Source organism: Elephas maximus, chromosome X, assembly GCF_024166365.1.
Source record: "Elephas maximus indicus isolate mEleMax1 chromosome X, mEleMax1 primary haplotype, whole genome shotgun sequence".
NCBI lineage: Eukaryota > Metazoa > Chordata > Mammalia > Proboscidea > Elephantidae > Elephas > Elephas maximus.
Window position 1 is genome coordinate 57,133,181 of NC_064846.1, and position 14,826 is coordinate 57,148,006.

The following is a 14,826-nucleotide window of genomic DNA, read 5'->3' on the forward strand; positions in this document are numbered from 1 at the left end:
AATAAAATGTGTTAAGAAAATATTCTCATCTCACTTGGAGAGTGGCGTCTGGGGTCTTAAACGCTAGCAAGCGGACATCTAAGATGCATCAACTGGTCTCTACGCACCCGGAACAGGAGAATGAAGAACACCAAAGACACAAGGTAATTATGAGCCCAAGAGACAGAAAGGGCCACATAAACCAGAGACTACATCAGCCTGAGACCAGAAGAACTAGATGGTGCTCAGCTACAACGGATGCCTGCCCTGACAGGAAACACAACTGAGAACCCCTTAGGGAGCAGGAGAGCTGTGGGATGCAGACCCCAAATTCTTGTAAAAAGACTAGACTTAATGGTCTGACTGAGACTAGAAGGACTCTGGAGGTCCTGGTCCCCAGATCTTCTGTTAGCCCAAGATTGGAACCATTCCCAAAGCGAACTCTTCAGACAGGGATTGGACTGGACTATGGAATAGAAAATGATACTGGTGAAGAGTGAGCTTCTTGAATTAAGTAAACACATGAGATTACATGGGCAGGTCCTATCTGGAGAAGAGATGAGAGGGCAGAGGGGTCAGAAGCTGGTTGAATGGACACGAAAATAGAGAGTGGAGGGAAGCAGTGTTCTGTCTCATTAGGGGGAGAGCAACTAGGAGTATGTAGCAAGGTGTATATAAATTTTTGAATGAGAGACTGACTTGGTTTGTAAACTTTCACTTAAAGCACAATTGAAATAAAAAAAAAATTGAAATGGCATATTGCATTGGGCAAATCTGTTGCAAAAGACCCCTCTAAAGTGTTAAAAAGCAAAGATGCTGCTTTAAGGACTAAGGTGCACCTGATCCCATTCATGTTATTTTCAATCACCTCGTATGCATGTGAAAGCTGAACAGTGAACAAGGAAGACGGAAGAATTTATGCATTTCAGTTATGGTGTTGGGAGAGAATATTGAATATACCACGGACTGCCAGAAGATCCAACAAACCTATCTGTTTTGGAAGAAGTACAGCCAGAATGTTCCTTAGAAGCAAGGATGGCGAGACTTTGTTTTGCTTACTTCAAACATGTTATCAGGAGGGACCAGTCTTTGGAGAAGGACATTATGCTTGGTAAAGTAGAGGGTCAGTGAAAAGGAGGAAGACCCTGCACAAGATGGATTGACACAGTGGTATAACAATGGGCTCAGGCATAGCAACGAATACGAGGATGGCGCAGGACTGGGCAACATTTCATTTTGTTATATATGGGGTCTTCATCAGTCAGAAACTGACTTCATAGCACGTAACAACAATAATATTTATGGGAGCAGAATGTCAGGGCTTTTCTTTCGTGGAGCTGCTGGGTGGGTTTGAACTGCCACCCTTTTGGTTAACTGTCCAGTGCTTAACTGTTGTACCACTAGGGCTCCTTACTCACATGTATAGGGCTTAGGATTTACAGTACATATTTTTGGAGGATGCAATTCAAGCCATAACAATGTGCAATCCTATTCTTCCCATAATTCCTGTGATTTTTTTGTGTGTGTGTGATTTTGCACAGTATGGTGATTTTTTGTAACACTCAAGTCACATTAGAGCAGACTGTATAAATGAATTAAAATTAAATAAAATTAAGAATTCAGCTCCTTAGTCACAGTAGCCAAATTTCAAGTCCTTAGTAGCCACATGCAGCTAAATAAAAAAATGTGGCTAGTGGTCCCCATATTAGATAGCACAGACATAGAACATTTCCTTTATCACAGAAAGTTCTACTGGGCAGCACTGATACATAGCTTGACTGTTCAATCTGAAAGGTCAGATTAAATGATGAGCTTGCACCAAAGCTCACTCTAAACTTTTTCCTGATACCTTTCTAGGTATGTTCCTGCTCCGTCATTCTGGGTTCCTTATCTGCTGAGACCACGACCCAAGAATCTGTGGGACATCTTACTCTTTTCCTATTTGTTTTCCGTTCTTTGAAGTACAGCTGCAAAAGTCTTTTGTTTCATTACTTACACACACACACACACACACACACACACACACACACGCACAGACACATTTAATTTTGGTGTATGTTTATTTGGTCTACTTTAGGGCACTTCAAGTTTTTTTTTTGGCTGTCTGATTTTTTTATTGTGGTAAATATATATGTAACAAATTGTTTGCCTTTTCAACATTCTTCACTTGTACAATTCAGAGACATTAGTTAAGTTTATCTTGTTGAACCATTGCCATTATCTGTTTCCAGATTTTCTCCTCTTATATTTTTTTGCAGGTGAAATTTGAAGCTCAGAAGAAAATTTTACAAAGACTAGAGTCTTACCTCCAAATGGTCAATGGAGCCAGTGTGACAATAGCCATACCCAAATCTGAGGGACTCTCTTGTCTGCTCCATCCCATTATACCTTCTGTAAGCCCCCACCTCCCTATTCTTTACCTACTAAGTCTCCTTAATGGCTAATGATACCAGCAGTGTTTATTTATGAGGCATTTGCTGAGGACCAGCCCTATGTTAAGTGATTAGCATGCATCATTGTGTCATTTACTGTTAATAATAACTGGGAGGAGTAGGTGCTGTCATTTTACAGTTGAGGACTTTCTAGTTTAAAGAGATTAAGTACCTTGCCCAAGGCCATACATCTAGAAAGTTCTAGAGCTGAGATTCACACTCAGGTCTATCTGATGCAAAGACTACTTTCTCAGCCACTATATTACTGCCTCCTTAGAAAGATTCCAGACTTTGAAAACCTTTGTAATGAAGCCCCAGAGAATCAGAGTTTCATTTATGGCAGGGATTGGCAAGCTATGGCCCTTAGGCCAAATATGTCCCACTGCCTTATTTGGTAAATGAAGTTTTATTGGAACACTGCCAAGCTGACTTGTTTATATATTGTCTGTGGCTGCTTTCAGGAGTCCCTGGGTAGTGCAGAGGGTTAAGTGCTTGACTAGTAACTGAAAGGTTGGCAGTTCCAACCCACCCAGAGGTTCCTGAGAAGAAAATCCTGGTGATCTGCTTCTGAAAGGTCACCGCCATTGAAAACCTTATGGAGGGCAGTTCTACTGTGCGACACTTGGGTTCACCATGAGTTGGAACCAACTTAACGGCAACTGGTTATGGCTGCTTTCGTACTACAAGGACAGAATTAAGTGGTTGCAATAGGGACCATATGACCTGCAAAGCCTAAAATATTTACTATCTGGCCTTTTACAGAAAAAGCATCATCTCTGTAGGGCCTTGATCTTTTCAGCCATGGACTTTCACATATGCCATACCTTCCAAGCAAGCATCATTTGTCCCTATGTAGAGACTCATTGCTGAGTTGATTCGGACTTACAGTGACCCTATAGGAGTGGCTGGTGGATTGGAACTGCTGACCTTTTTGGTTACCAGCCTGAGCTCTTAACCACTGCGCCACCAGGGCTCCTATGCAGATAAGTCTTACTTTTCTTTATTGTTGTCCATTTTGGCTTCATTTGACCTGTTCTTCCTCTCCTTTCCTTCTGTCTTCTCCAGCCTGTCATCAATGGTTACCGAAATAAGTCCACCTTCTCTGTGAACCGAGGCCCAGATGGCAATCCAAAGACCGTGGGATACTACGTGGGAACTTGGAGAGGTCAATTGAAGGCTGTGACTAGTAGAAATAACAAACCAAGGACTGAGGAAAGGGAAGGGCTCAGAGGACAGTGTCAGCAGGAATGGTAACCCGTAACCCACTGCCGTCAAGTCGATTCCAGCTCATAGCAACCCTGTAGGACAGAGTAAAACTGCCCCATAGGGTTTCCACAGGGTTTATGGGATGGTTCTACTCTGTCCTATAGGGTTGCTATGGGTTGGAATCAACTCGATGGAAGTGGACATAGAGTTTCCAAGGCTGTAAATCTTCACGGAAGCAGACCGCCACATCTTTCTCCTGCAGAGGCGCTAGTGGGTTGGAACCACCGACCTTTCAGTTAGCAGCTGAGCACGTTAACCACGGTGCCACCAGGGCTCCTGAGCAGGAGTGGAGAGGAGTAGCAAAAATGGTGTTCCTAAAGGAGAAGGTTGAATTGGATGTCTCATGCAAAACATGATCACAATTGTAGATCTTTTTTGGTGGGTTAACTGTGGATCCTTTTTGGTGGATAGTGATTGTAATGGTGACAGCAATGAAAGCCCCCCACCCTTTCTTCCTCTAAAGTCCATATGCCTGATCTCTAGTGAGCAGATAGTAAATGTTAGCATTGCTGCTGATGCTGTCCTGTCATCATCATTGTCGTCATCATTTTATGCTACTTTCCATATTTGGAGCAGCCTCCTCCTTATTCCAGCGTGACCTTTTCATTTCACATCCCCTATCCCTGAACGCTAGAGCTTCCTGTGATAAATCTGCCTTAAAAGAATTAGTGGGGGAGGTGAGTGCTGATGAGGGAAATCACTATGCATATTTCTGAGACTTCATTCCAGTATCCATTCCCAGATTCCATTCCTGAGCTTTCTATTTGCCCATTTTCAATAAACTCACTTGAAACACCATCATTTTATAATTAGTCACGCTGCTTAATATCCATATGCCTTAGACTACAGTTCATTAGGGCAGGTGCTTGGGTTTTTTTTTCCCCTGTGTGCTGAATTAAATGAGTATATGACGTCAGTGTTGTATTAGTCAGTAATAGAAAAACAAAGCCCATTACATTTTATTTTCCTCTTAAAATCAGAACAGAAAGCAGACGTTGTTATATTACGCATTCATGGCATAAAAGAAAACATTGAGAACTAGCCCCATTGAGAAGTCTATTCTTGATGACTAGACCAGGAAACAGGTTTTCTCTGAAAAATGGCTGTGAGCTTGAATCAGGTACTTTGTTTCTTGATGTCTGCATATGCCTCATTGAAGGAGGGAGTTTGAGTTGCCAGACATTTTCTCTGAGGTAATCTTTTAAGAAGAAAACCATATAAATCGAATTTCTTTCTCTTTCTATAGACAGGAACATCGTGTGTGTACGGTCTCACCATCTGAAAAATATCCCTGAGAAACACAATCAAGTGGCACAGGTGAAAAGGAACAAGGGCTGGTTGATGATGACCCAGGGCATTGTAGCCTGCAACAGCAGCATCCCTGACATTTTAATAATAGAGCCGCTTCTAGTGCTAGGAGGGAGGAGGGCTCTGTACTGAAAGCATACCTCTTAACTTGGAGAGAACATTGCCAGTGTTTCATTTCAGGGAGGGTGGAGGAGAGGAGTGAGAACTGTACCTTTTATTGTAAATGTCAGGCATCCAAGGCATTTAATAAAACCAAAAAACCAAACCCACTGCTGTCAAGTTGATTCCAACTCATAGTGACCCTATAGGACAGAGTAGAACTGCTCCATAGGGTTTCCAAGGAGTGCCTGGTAGATTCAAACTGCTAACCTTTTGTTTAGCAGCTGAACTCGTAACCACTACGCCACCAGGGTTTCCACTAGGCATTTAATAGTGTGGAAGTATTAGGAAAGACAGGTACTGATGAGGACAATATAGCAGTGTCAGATGTCTGAAATATTTGGAAACCTAATGTTTTCACCAAGGAGTCCTGGTTGGCACAGTCGGTTAAGCTCTCAACTACTAACCGAAAGGTTGGCAGTTTGAACCCACACAGAGGTGCTTCAGAAGACAGACCTGGTGACCTGCTTCTAAAAGGTCACACAACCTTGAAAACTCTGTGGAGCACAGTTCTACTTTGCAATACATGGGGTCGCCTGAATGGGAATCAACTCCACGGTGACTAGTTTGGTTTTTTGGTTGGAGTGTTTTAGGCAGAACGGAATTGAGAAACATCATGAGAGGTGTAGGAGTGGTAGTAAGGCATCTACACAATGGGGTTGGCCTTTGAGACATTTTTATATCCTGTTTCATGCAGCTGCTATTTACTGAGTGCTTATTATGTGTCAAGCACTGTGCTAAGTGTTGGGAATGCAATGGTGACTAAAACAGACATGGTCCCTGCCCTCAAAATAAAAACAAAGCGGAAGCTTTACTACCTTATTAGACTGAGGATTGAGCAGGACTCCAACTGAACAGTCTTGTTCCCTGTTAATTCTCACCGGCATCCACCCTCCTACTATTGCAGGTTTCTGACATTTGGAAGGTGTCTTCTGATAGGACACATCCTGATCTCCAGTTTCCTTGTTAGGACATAGCTCCCTTTCTAGGACCTTTCTCCAGGAACCTTCCTACATGGTCCATCAGCTTCTTCTCCCATTCTCTTTAGTGACTACTGTAATCTCTTACCTCGCTCCTCAAGTTTCCTACCCCTTCATATCTGCCTTTGCTCTTGGCAGATGACCATGCCTTGTTTTCTCTTTATTTATGTTATTTGATTGATGTTGTCGTTGTTGAAATATACACAGCAGAACATACAGCAATTCAACAATTTCTACAATTCTGTGCGATTGATTACATTCTTGAAGTGATGCAACCATTCTCACCCTCGTGTTAGTCATCTAGTGCTGCCATAACAGAATTACCACAAGTGGATGGTATTAAGAAAGAGAAATTTGTTTTCTCACAGTCTAGTAGGTTACAAGTCCAAATTCAGGGCCTCGGCTCCAGGGGATGCCATTCCCTCTCTGTCGGCTCTGGAGGAAGGTCCTTGCCTTCAATCTTCCCCTGGTTAAGGAGCTTCTCAGGTGCAGGAACCCCGTGTCCGGTGCTGCTTTCTTGGTGGTATGAGGTCCTCAACTCTCTGCTTGCTTCCCTTTCCTTTTATCTCTGGTGGTGCAGGCCACACCCCAGGGAAACGCCCTTTACCTTGGATCAGGGAGGTGACCTGAGTAAGGGTGGTGTTACAATCCCACCCTAATCCTCTCAACATGAAATTACAATCGCAAAATGGAGGTTAACCACACAATGCTGGGTTCATGGCCTAACCAAGTTGATGCAGACATTTCTGGGGAGACATAATTCAATCCATGACACCCTCCTTTTCCAAAATGTTCCTCACCCATTAACATAAACTCACTGTCCCCTAAGATTCCTATCTAATCTCTCCAGTTGCTATTGTCAGTTTGATCCCATATAGATAGTTCTTAAAAGAGCACAATGCTCAAGGACCATGCCTCGTTTTTCACTGAAAAACTAAGACCATCAGATGAAAGCTCCCTTAGCTGCTTCTCCTACCATCTATGAGTTTAGCTGAAATCTTACCTCTTCTTTCCTGCTGTCTTAGTGGGGAAAGAGGTGGTTGGTTTTTCCCTGTACAAGGCTTTTTTTGCCCCCTTTTTGGACTCATTCCTTTCCACCTCCCCAGGATCCTTGTTCCTTCATTACATACCCTCTTTCTCCTGTTTCCTTACCCCCTTCTCTCCTACCTCTATTGCTTCTTTTCTTTCAGTTCATAAACATATTATCTCCCATCTTTAAAAAAATTTGATTATTCTTCTACCACCAACACTCCATAGAAATTGATCTTGCCAAAGTCATCAGTGACCTTTGTTTTGTCAAATCCATTGGAAACTTTCTGTCCCTAACTCACTCAACCTATGTCTGCTGTTGGCAGCATTTATTATTCTTATTCCCTCCCTGAAACACCATCTCCGTTTGGTTTCTGTGATACCGTTCATTCATGGTTGTCCTCCTGTTTCTCTGGCCGCTTCTTAGTTTTTCTCGTTGGATCTTTTTCTCTTCTGTTTTCCCACTATAAATGTTGGTGTCCCCTAGGACTCTGTCCTTGGCCGTTTTCTTTCAGAATGTGTTCATGTGAGAGCACACCCAATCATAGCTAATGATTTGAATGACAACCTAGAAATTGTTGATGTTGTTAGGTGCTGTCAAGTCAATTCTGACTCATAGGTAGTCAAGATAGGCCATATCAAGAAGAAGCTGTTTGAATAGAGTAGTGGTTCTCAGAGGGAGACAGTTTTGCCCCACAGGGTACACTTGGCAATATCTGGAGACATTTTGGGTTGTCACCACTAGTGGTGGGTGCTACTGGCATCTAGTGGATGGAAGCCAGGAATGCTGTTAAACATCCCATAGTGCACAGGACAGTCCCCCACAGCAAAGAATTATTTGGCCCAAGATGTCAATATTACCAAGGTTGAGAAACCCTGGAATAAAGACTTAATGGAGGTGAGGGTGTTATACTCCAGGCAAAGAGAATAGTCTTTGCAGAGGCCCTAAGATGAGAGTATGGCTGATTTTTGGAGGAACTGCAAGTAGGCCCAAATGAACGAGAGGAAAAGTAGTAGGAGATGAGGTAAGATAGCGGGGGCCAGATCATGTATTGTCTTGGGGGTCATTGTGGGGACTTCAACTTTTATTTTGAGTGAAATGGGGAGCCACTAGTGGTTTTGATCCGGGAATGTCATGATAAGATTCAGGTTTTAACAGGATCACTCTGGCTGTTGTGTCAAGGATAGATTATTGGGGGGCAAGGTAGAAGCAGGGAGAATAGTTAGAAAGCTATTGCGATTATCCAGGTGAGAGATGATACAGACTGAGACGGGCTGTGGAGGTGGATACAACTTGAAGACTGAACAACAGACATTCTTGATGGAGTAAAAAATGGATTCAAGTGCTTGAGTGGAGCAAGTGGAAGAATTACTGTCAACTGAGATGGGAAGACTGAAGTACTGCAGACTTTAGGGGGATGATTTCTAGCTCAGTTCTAGCCATGTTGCATTTGAGATGCCTATTAGGCATCCAAGTAGATGTGTCAAGTAGACAATTGGATATGTTAGCCTGGGGTTCAAGAGATAGAAATTTGAGAGTTGTCAAGATAGAAATGGCTTTTACAGCCATTGGACTGGAAGAGATTGATCACGAAGGGAGTGAGAGCAGATAGAAAAGAGAAGAGGAACATGGACTGAGCCCTGTGGCTCTCCCATTTTAAGGGGCCTGAGAGAAGAAGAGGAGCCAGCAAAGGAGACTGAGAAGGAGCAGGCAGTGAGGCTGAGTGAAGACAGTGAAGTGGGGAGGAAGGATTCATCAGCTGTGCCAGAAGCTGCTGATAGGTCAAGTAAGGTGAGGACTGAGAATTGACCATTGCATTGAATGATGTGGAAGTCATTCATGACCTTGACAAGAGCAATTTTAGTGGAGTAGTAGAGATGAAACCCTGAATGGAATGGATTTAAGAGAGAATAGGAGGAGAAAATTTAGAAACAGTGAATAAAGACAACTATTACAAGGGACAATAAAGTAGTCTGGATATTTGGAAACTCTGTTGGTGTAATGGTTAAGAGCTGCGGCTGCTAACCAAAGGGTCGGCAGTTTGAATCCGCCAGGCACTCCTTGGAAACTCTACAGGGCAGTTCTACTCTGTCTTATAGAGTCACTATGAGTCGGATATCTGGGGGAAGAACTTTCCTGACTGATGGAACAGACACTGCAAAAGCCCTAAGACAATAGTAAGCATGGCTTGTTTGAGGAACAGCAGGGAGGACACAACTGGGGCAGAGTAAGGCAAGGACTGGAATTGACCATTGGCCTTTGGAACAAGGAGGCCGTTGGTGATCCTAATGTGAACAGTTTCAGTGGACCTGATTAGAGTGGGTGAATGGGACGAGAGGAATGGGAGGCACTGAGTATATACAATTCTTTTGAAGAGTTTTGTTACAAAGGGGAGCAGAGAAATGGGGCAGTAGTTGGTGAAGAGAGTGAGGTCAAGAGATGGTTCTTATCTTTTTTTAAAGATGGGAGAATAAGAGCATTCTTGTATGTTGATGGGAATCATCTAGTAGTGAGGGAAGAAAATGATGGTGTGTGAGAGAGAAAAGGAAGAATTGCTGGAGCAATGATCATAAGTAAGCATAAACCATTGGCTGTCCTGAATTGTACATATAGAAATGGTTGAATTGGTGTGTTTTGCTGTGTATATATTCTCAACAACAAAACAAACAAAAAACCATTTGCCATCGAGTTGACTCTGACTAATGGTGACCCCATGTGTCGTCAGAGTAATACTGTACTTCATAGGCTTTTCAATGGCAGATTTTTTGGAAGTAGGTTGCCAGACCTTTCTTCTGGGTGAACTTGAACTGGCAACCTTTGATTAGCTGCTGAGTGTGTTAACCGTTTATACCACCCAGGGACTCCTAAGTAAGCTTATACCTTTTATGTTTCTTTATTTCATTTCAGTAGGAGTTTTAGGAGGAATATTCTGCCCTTACCACAAGGCCCCTTCAGTCTTAATACTTAGGCATTCCCATATAAGAATAGGCATTTTAGTCTCCACTTTATAAATGAAGAAACCAAGGCCCGAGATCATATAGTAGAGAACCTGTATTTTGCATGTACCGATTCATTATTTTCCAGGTCAGACTCAATTTTTCAATTCACATTCTTTCCGTACGTCTATGATATTTGAATCTTGCTTTCCAAAAGCATTCCTTTCCAACCAGCTAAAAAACAAAAGTTTCTGCAGTCTTTCTTTGAATCGCCAACTTCAAGATTTGAAAATTATGAAATTATAGCAAAAGTGATCAAATGTAGCCTAAATTGGTTTTATGTCCTCAGGCAGCACTGGTTTTTGGTATAACCCCCCCTTCCCTGCATAATTTTGGGCTTGTTTGAAAATACAGTGAACCCAGAACACATGCATTATGAAAACAAAACCCTAATAAATCAGACAGGATGTCTTTGTTGTGATAGCAGTTGGCTTTTGTTTGAGAAGTTTGCTTTTGAGGATTTTTAACATGCCATCGACTAAATCAGGATTGCATTTGACTTGTATTCCCAGGTGAATCTGATTACATGATAATGGAGTTGATTATATGAATATGGAAATAATAGGCTTATATTTGGAAGTTACAAGTAAGAATAGAATCATAGCAGCCTAGTAGTATATTAGGAATTGCTGCCAGAAGAAATTAATGGAAATGGAAGATTACTGCATTCTGTAATGGGTTTATGGGCTGAGATACTGTATATAAGGAGCCCTGGTGGCACAGTGGTTAAGTGCTCGGCTGATAACCACAAGATTGGTACTTTGAACTCACCAGCTGCTCCGCAGTAGAAAGATGTGACAGTCTGCTTCTGTAAAGATGACAGCCTTGGAAACCCTATGGGGCAGTTCTACTCTGTACTATAGAGTTGCTATGAGTCAGAATCAACTTGACAGGAATAGTTTTCTTTTTGGTTTGTACTATATGTTGAATAAACTGAGATTCTATATACAAATATATTTTTTGTTCATTCATTTATACCTTCTTTTAACAGTGTTTATTGAGTACCTATTATGTGTTATGTGTTAGGAAACCCTGGTAGCATAGTGGTTAAGAGCTATGGCTGCTAACCAAAAGATTTGCAGTTCGGATCCACCAGGCGCTCCTTGGAAACTCTATGGGGCAGTTCTACTCTGTCATACAGGGTCTCTGTGAGTCGGAATCAACTGGATGGCAACAGGTTTGGTTTTGGTTTATTACGTGTCAGACTAAGGATACAACTGTAAGCCTTCATGGAGTTTCCAGTTTGGAAAACAATGGATAGTATCCCTCTAGAAGGTTGTAGGCAGGGATTATACATTTCCAGCATGAATAAACAGCTATGGGACTTATTAATTTTGCATTTGTAATAATACTGTTTTCTTCCTAGTACTACGAAGTATTCCTTCGACAGTCCCCAGTAGAGCCCTGCCTACTGTTTCACGAAGGTGGGTACTGGCGTGAGCTCACAGTCCGCACCAATAGCCAAGGGCACACGATGGCCATCATCACTTTCCATCCCCAGAAATTAAGTCAGGTGAGACTCACCGGGTCATAAGAGTCAGCTTCTGAAGCAACCCTTACTATTACTATGCCGCAGCTGGTTTTTGGAAGTTTCAGGGCAGATAACAGAACCTATACCTCTATAGAGTATTAATGGAGGCCAGGGAGAGGGGTTGGGGATGAGGAAAAGGAGGTGGCTATTTAAGCATGTTGCTGGCGTAATCAAAGCCTAGAGATTGTGGCTTGCTTATCAAATTAATTATCACATGGTGATGTCTAAGTATTTTCATAAGAACTTTGCCATGAAAATTAGCAGGTGCTTTCCTGGATCCAAAAACCAATTCAATAGAGATTAGAATATAGCCAGAATTTCATGACCCAAATAATGTCTTACATTTGTAATGCACTTAGAGCTTTCAAACATTAACACAATAAAACATTCCTATACTTATTTGATCATCTCAACCAATTTGGGAGAGAAGGAGAGGTATTGTCAACCCTCATTTTACAGATGGGGAAATGGAGGCACAGAAGTACCCAAGGTTAAAGACCAGCAAATAGCAAAGCTAGCACTAGAACCAGGTCCTTTGGTATTTTTAACTCTATAGCCCCAACAGGGTTCATTGTGATATATCCTTGTGTCAAACTAATGGTTAGGCTGTCTGCAGTGATGCAGGAATTTTAAAATGTTCTGAACTCAAAGACGGGGTTTAGTTACTGTACCCATTCTCTTCTGTGCCCCCCTATTTCCTTTCTCCCAGGACTTGCACTTTATGAAGTGGTGTTTTTTTTGGTGGATGGTTGGGATGTTTGAAGTGGAGAGGTATGAAGGGAACCAAAAGGTTATTGCTTCTTCGTGATGGCACAAAAGCTTAGTTTAGCTCCTTGCTTAGAACAGGAATAGCTCTACACTTTCTTTTTTGTTGTTGTTGTTTTTTGCATTGTAATCATCTCTCTTCTTTTATTTTTTAAATTGTGCTTCAGGCGAAAGTTTACAGCTCAAGTTAATTTTTCATACAAAAATTTATGCACATATTGTTTTGTGACATTAGTTCCAATCCCCAGAATGTGACAGCACACTCCCCCTTTTTACCCTGGGTTCCCTGTGTCCGTTCAACTAGTTCCTGTCTCTTCCTGCCTTCTCATGTTGCCTCCGGACAGGAGCAGCCCATTTGGTCTCATGTATCTGATTGAACTAAGAAGCACAATCCTCACATCACACTTTCTTTAGAGAATTATTAAATAGGCTCCAGCCAGAGAAAGTACCACAGATATTGTAAAAAAAAAAAAAAAAAAAAAAAAATTTTTTTTTTTTTTTTAGGATTTGTCAAAAGCAGAGAAGCAAAGCAATTCTTCCACTGAGATGTGGCAATAGCTTTGGTCCTATAAAACATTGCTTTGTGTTAAGTGTTATTTATAATAAGAGTTGAGAAATGTGCCCTCTTGTCTGACTACTGCAGGGCTGACTACTGTAGGGTTTGGAGAGACAATTTGTCAGAGATGAGTCTTTGCTTGACTTCTGATTTCATGGTCTGGACAGGAGGAGCTCTGTGTCCAGAAGGAAAGTGTAAAGGAGTTTTTCACCAAAGGGCCAGGAGCAGACTGTGACTTGACATCACTTTACTTCCAGGAAAGGTAAACCTGGGACAGCCAAATGGCAAGTAGGAGGCCAAGGGTTGTCATATTCTGGGCTTGTAGATTACTAATGTACGGCTGCTGATAGTTGAGGATCTGGGCTGAGTGCTCCTGGCCCTCATACCCCAGCCAGGTCTGGGAAGCCAGACCAGAATATAGACTGGAGAGTGTCTGCATTACCTCCATCCCTAAGAGGGGAGCTCCTGCAGAGCTTTCCGGGGTGGGGGTGTGGGGGGTGGGGCGCAGGATGGGGGTCATAGCAAGGAGGCTTTGTCTCCTGAGATGCTGGAACCCTCCCCTCCAACCAACCACTAGAGGCACCAGTGAGCTGCTCTGCCCCCAAGATACTTTTTTTTTTTCAGCACCATGACCCGTTGTAGCCATCAGCAGTCCCCCTACCAGCTCCTGTTTGGGGAACCCCACATCTTTGAAGATCTCCTGGACTTGAAAATCCGCATCTCTCCAGATGCCTTTTTCCAGGTTAACACTGCTGGTGCAGAGATGCTGTATCGGATTGTGGGAAAGCTGAGTGGAGTGAACTCTAACACCATCCTCCTTGACATCTGCTGTGGCACTGGCAAGTGGCAGCCCACAGCTGAATCTGTGTGCTGCTTAGCTCCCAAACACTGCCCACCTAGTACACGGGGCCATTGCAGCTTAGTGGGGGAGATGGCGATGGTAGTGCAGGCATAACCCTGTTGGATTATGCCTAAAATACCCTTCCCTTATCCTGTCTTGCTTCTCCAGGTGTGATCGGCCTCTCTCTGGCTCGACATACCTCCCAGGTTCTCGGGATTGAGTTGATGGAGCAGGCGGTAGAGGATGCCAGGTGGACTGCAGCCTTCAATGGTACACTGCTCACAGTCTGAGGAGAAATTGAGATGCACTTGTTCCTTGCTATGGAAAGAGTTGTGTGGGAAAGGGTATCTATCCCCTATCTGTAGTGAAGAACGGAGGGGATTCTGAAGTGGTCAGAATTGGGTCCTGATTGTTTTCTGTAAAAGGTCCTGTCTTAGTCATCTACTGCTGCTACCACAGAAATACCACAAGCGAATGGCTTTAACAGAGAGATTTATTCTCTCACAGTCTAGTAGGTTACAAGTCCAAATTCAGGGTGTCAGCTCCAGGGGAAGGCTTTCTCTCTCTGTCGGCCCTGGAGAAAGGTCCTTGTCCTCAGTCTTTCCCCGGTCGAGGAGATTCTCAGGTGCAAGGACTCCAGGTCTAAAGGACGTGCCCTGCTTCTGGTACTGCTTTCTTGGTGGTATGAGGTCCTCATCTCTCTGCTTCCCTTTCCTCTTATCTTTTGAGAGATAGAAGGTGGTGCAGGCCACACCCCAGGGAAACTCCCTTTACCTTGGATCAGGAAGGTGACCTGAGTAAGGGTGGTGTTACAATCCCACCCTAATCCTCTTTAACATAAAATTACAATCACAAAATGCAGGACAACCGTACAATACTGGATATCATGGCCTAACCAAGTTGATACACACATTTTTTGGGGAACATAATTCAATCCATGACAGGTCCTAATGACTTTTTTTTCTGTTCTTTTTTTTTATTAA

General features: G+C 42.8%; 1 protein-coding gene across 1 annotated transcript in view; it reads left to right on the forward strand.

Moving 5' to 3' along the window:
* TRMT2B (tRNA methyltransferase 2 homolog B) overlaps positions 1–14,826 on the forward strand; it is a 49,237-nt gene that overhangs the window by 20,070 nt on the left and 14,341 nt on the right. Inside the window, exons 4-10 of the mRNA XM_049872376.1 lie at positions 2,238–2,372; positions 3,477–3,576; positions 4,924–4,994; positions 11,517–11,663; positions 13,170–13,264; positions 13,627–13,841; positions 14,012–14,113. Coding sequence (XP_049728333.1) covers positions 2,238–2,372; positions 3,477–3,576; positions 4,924–4,994; positions 11,517–11,663; positions 13,170–13,264; positions 13,627–13,841; positions 14,012–14,113 — 865 coding nt within the window. The remainder of the gene's footprint in view (positions 1–2,237; positions 2,373–3,476; positions 3,577–4,923; positions 4,995–11,516; positions 11,664–13,169; positions 13,265–13,626; positions 13,842–14,011; positions 14,114–14,826) is intronic.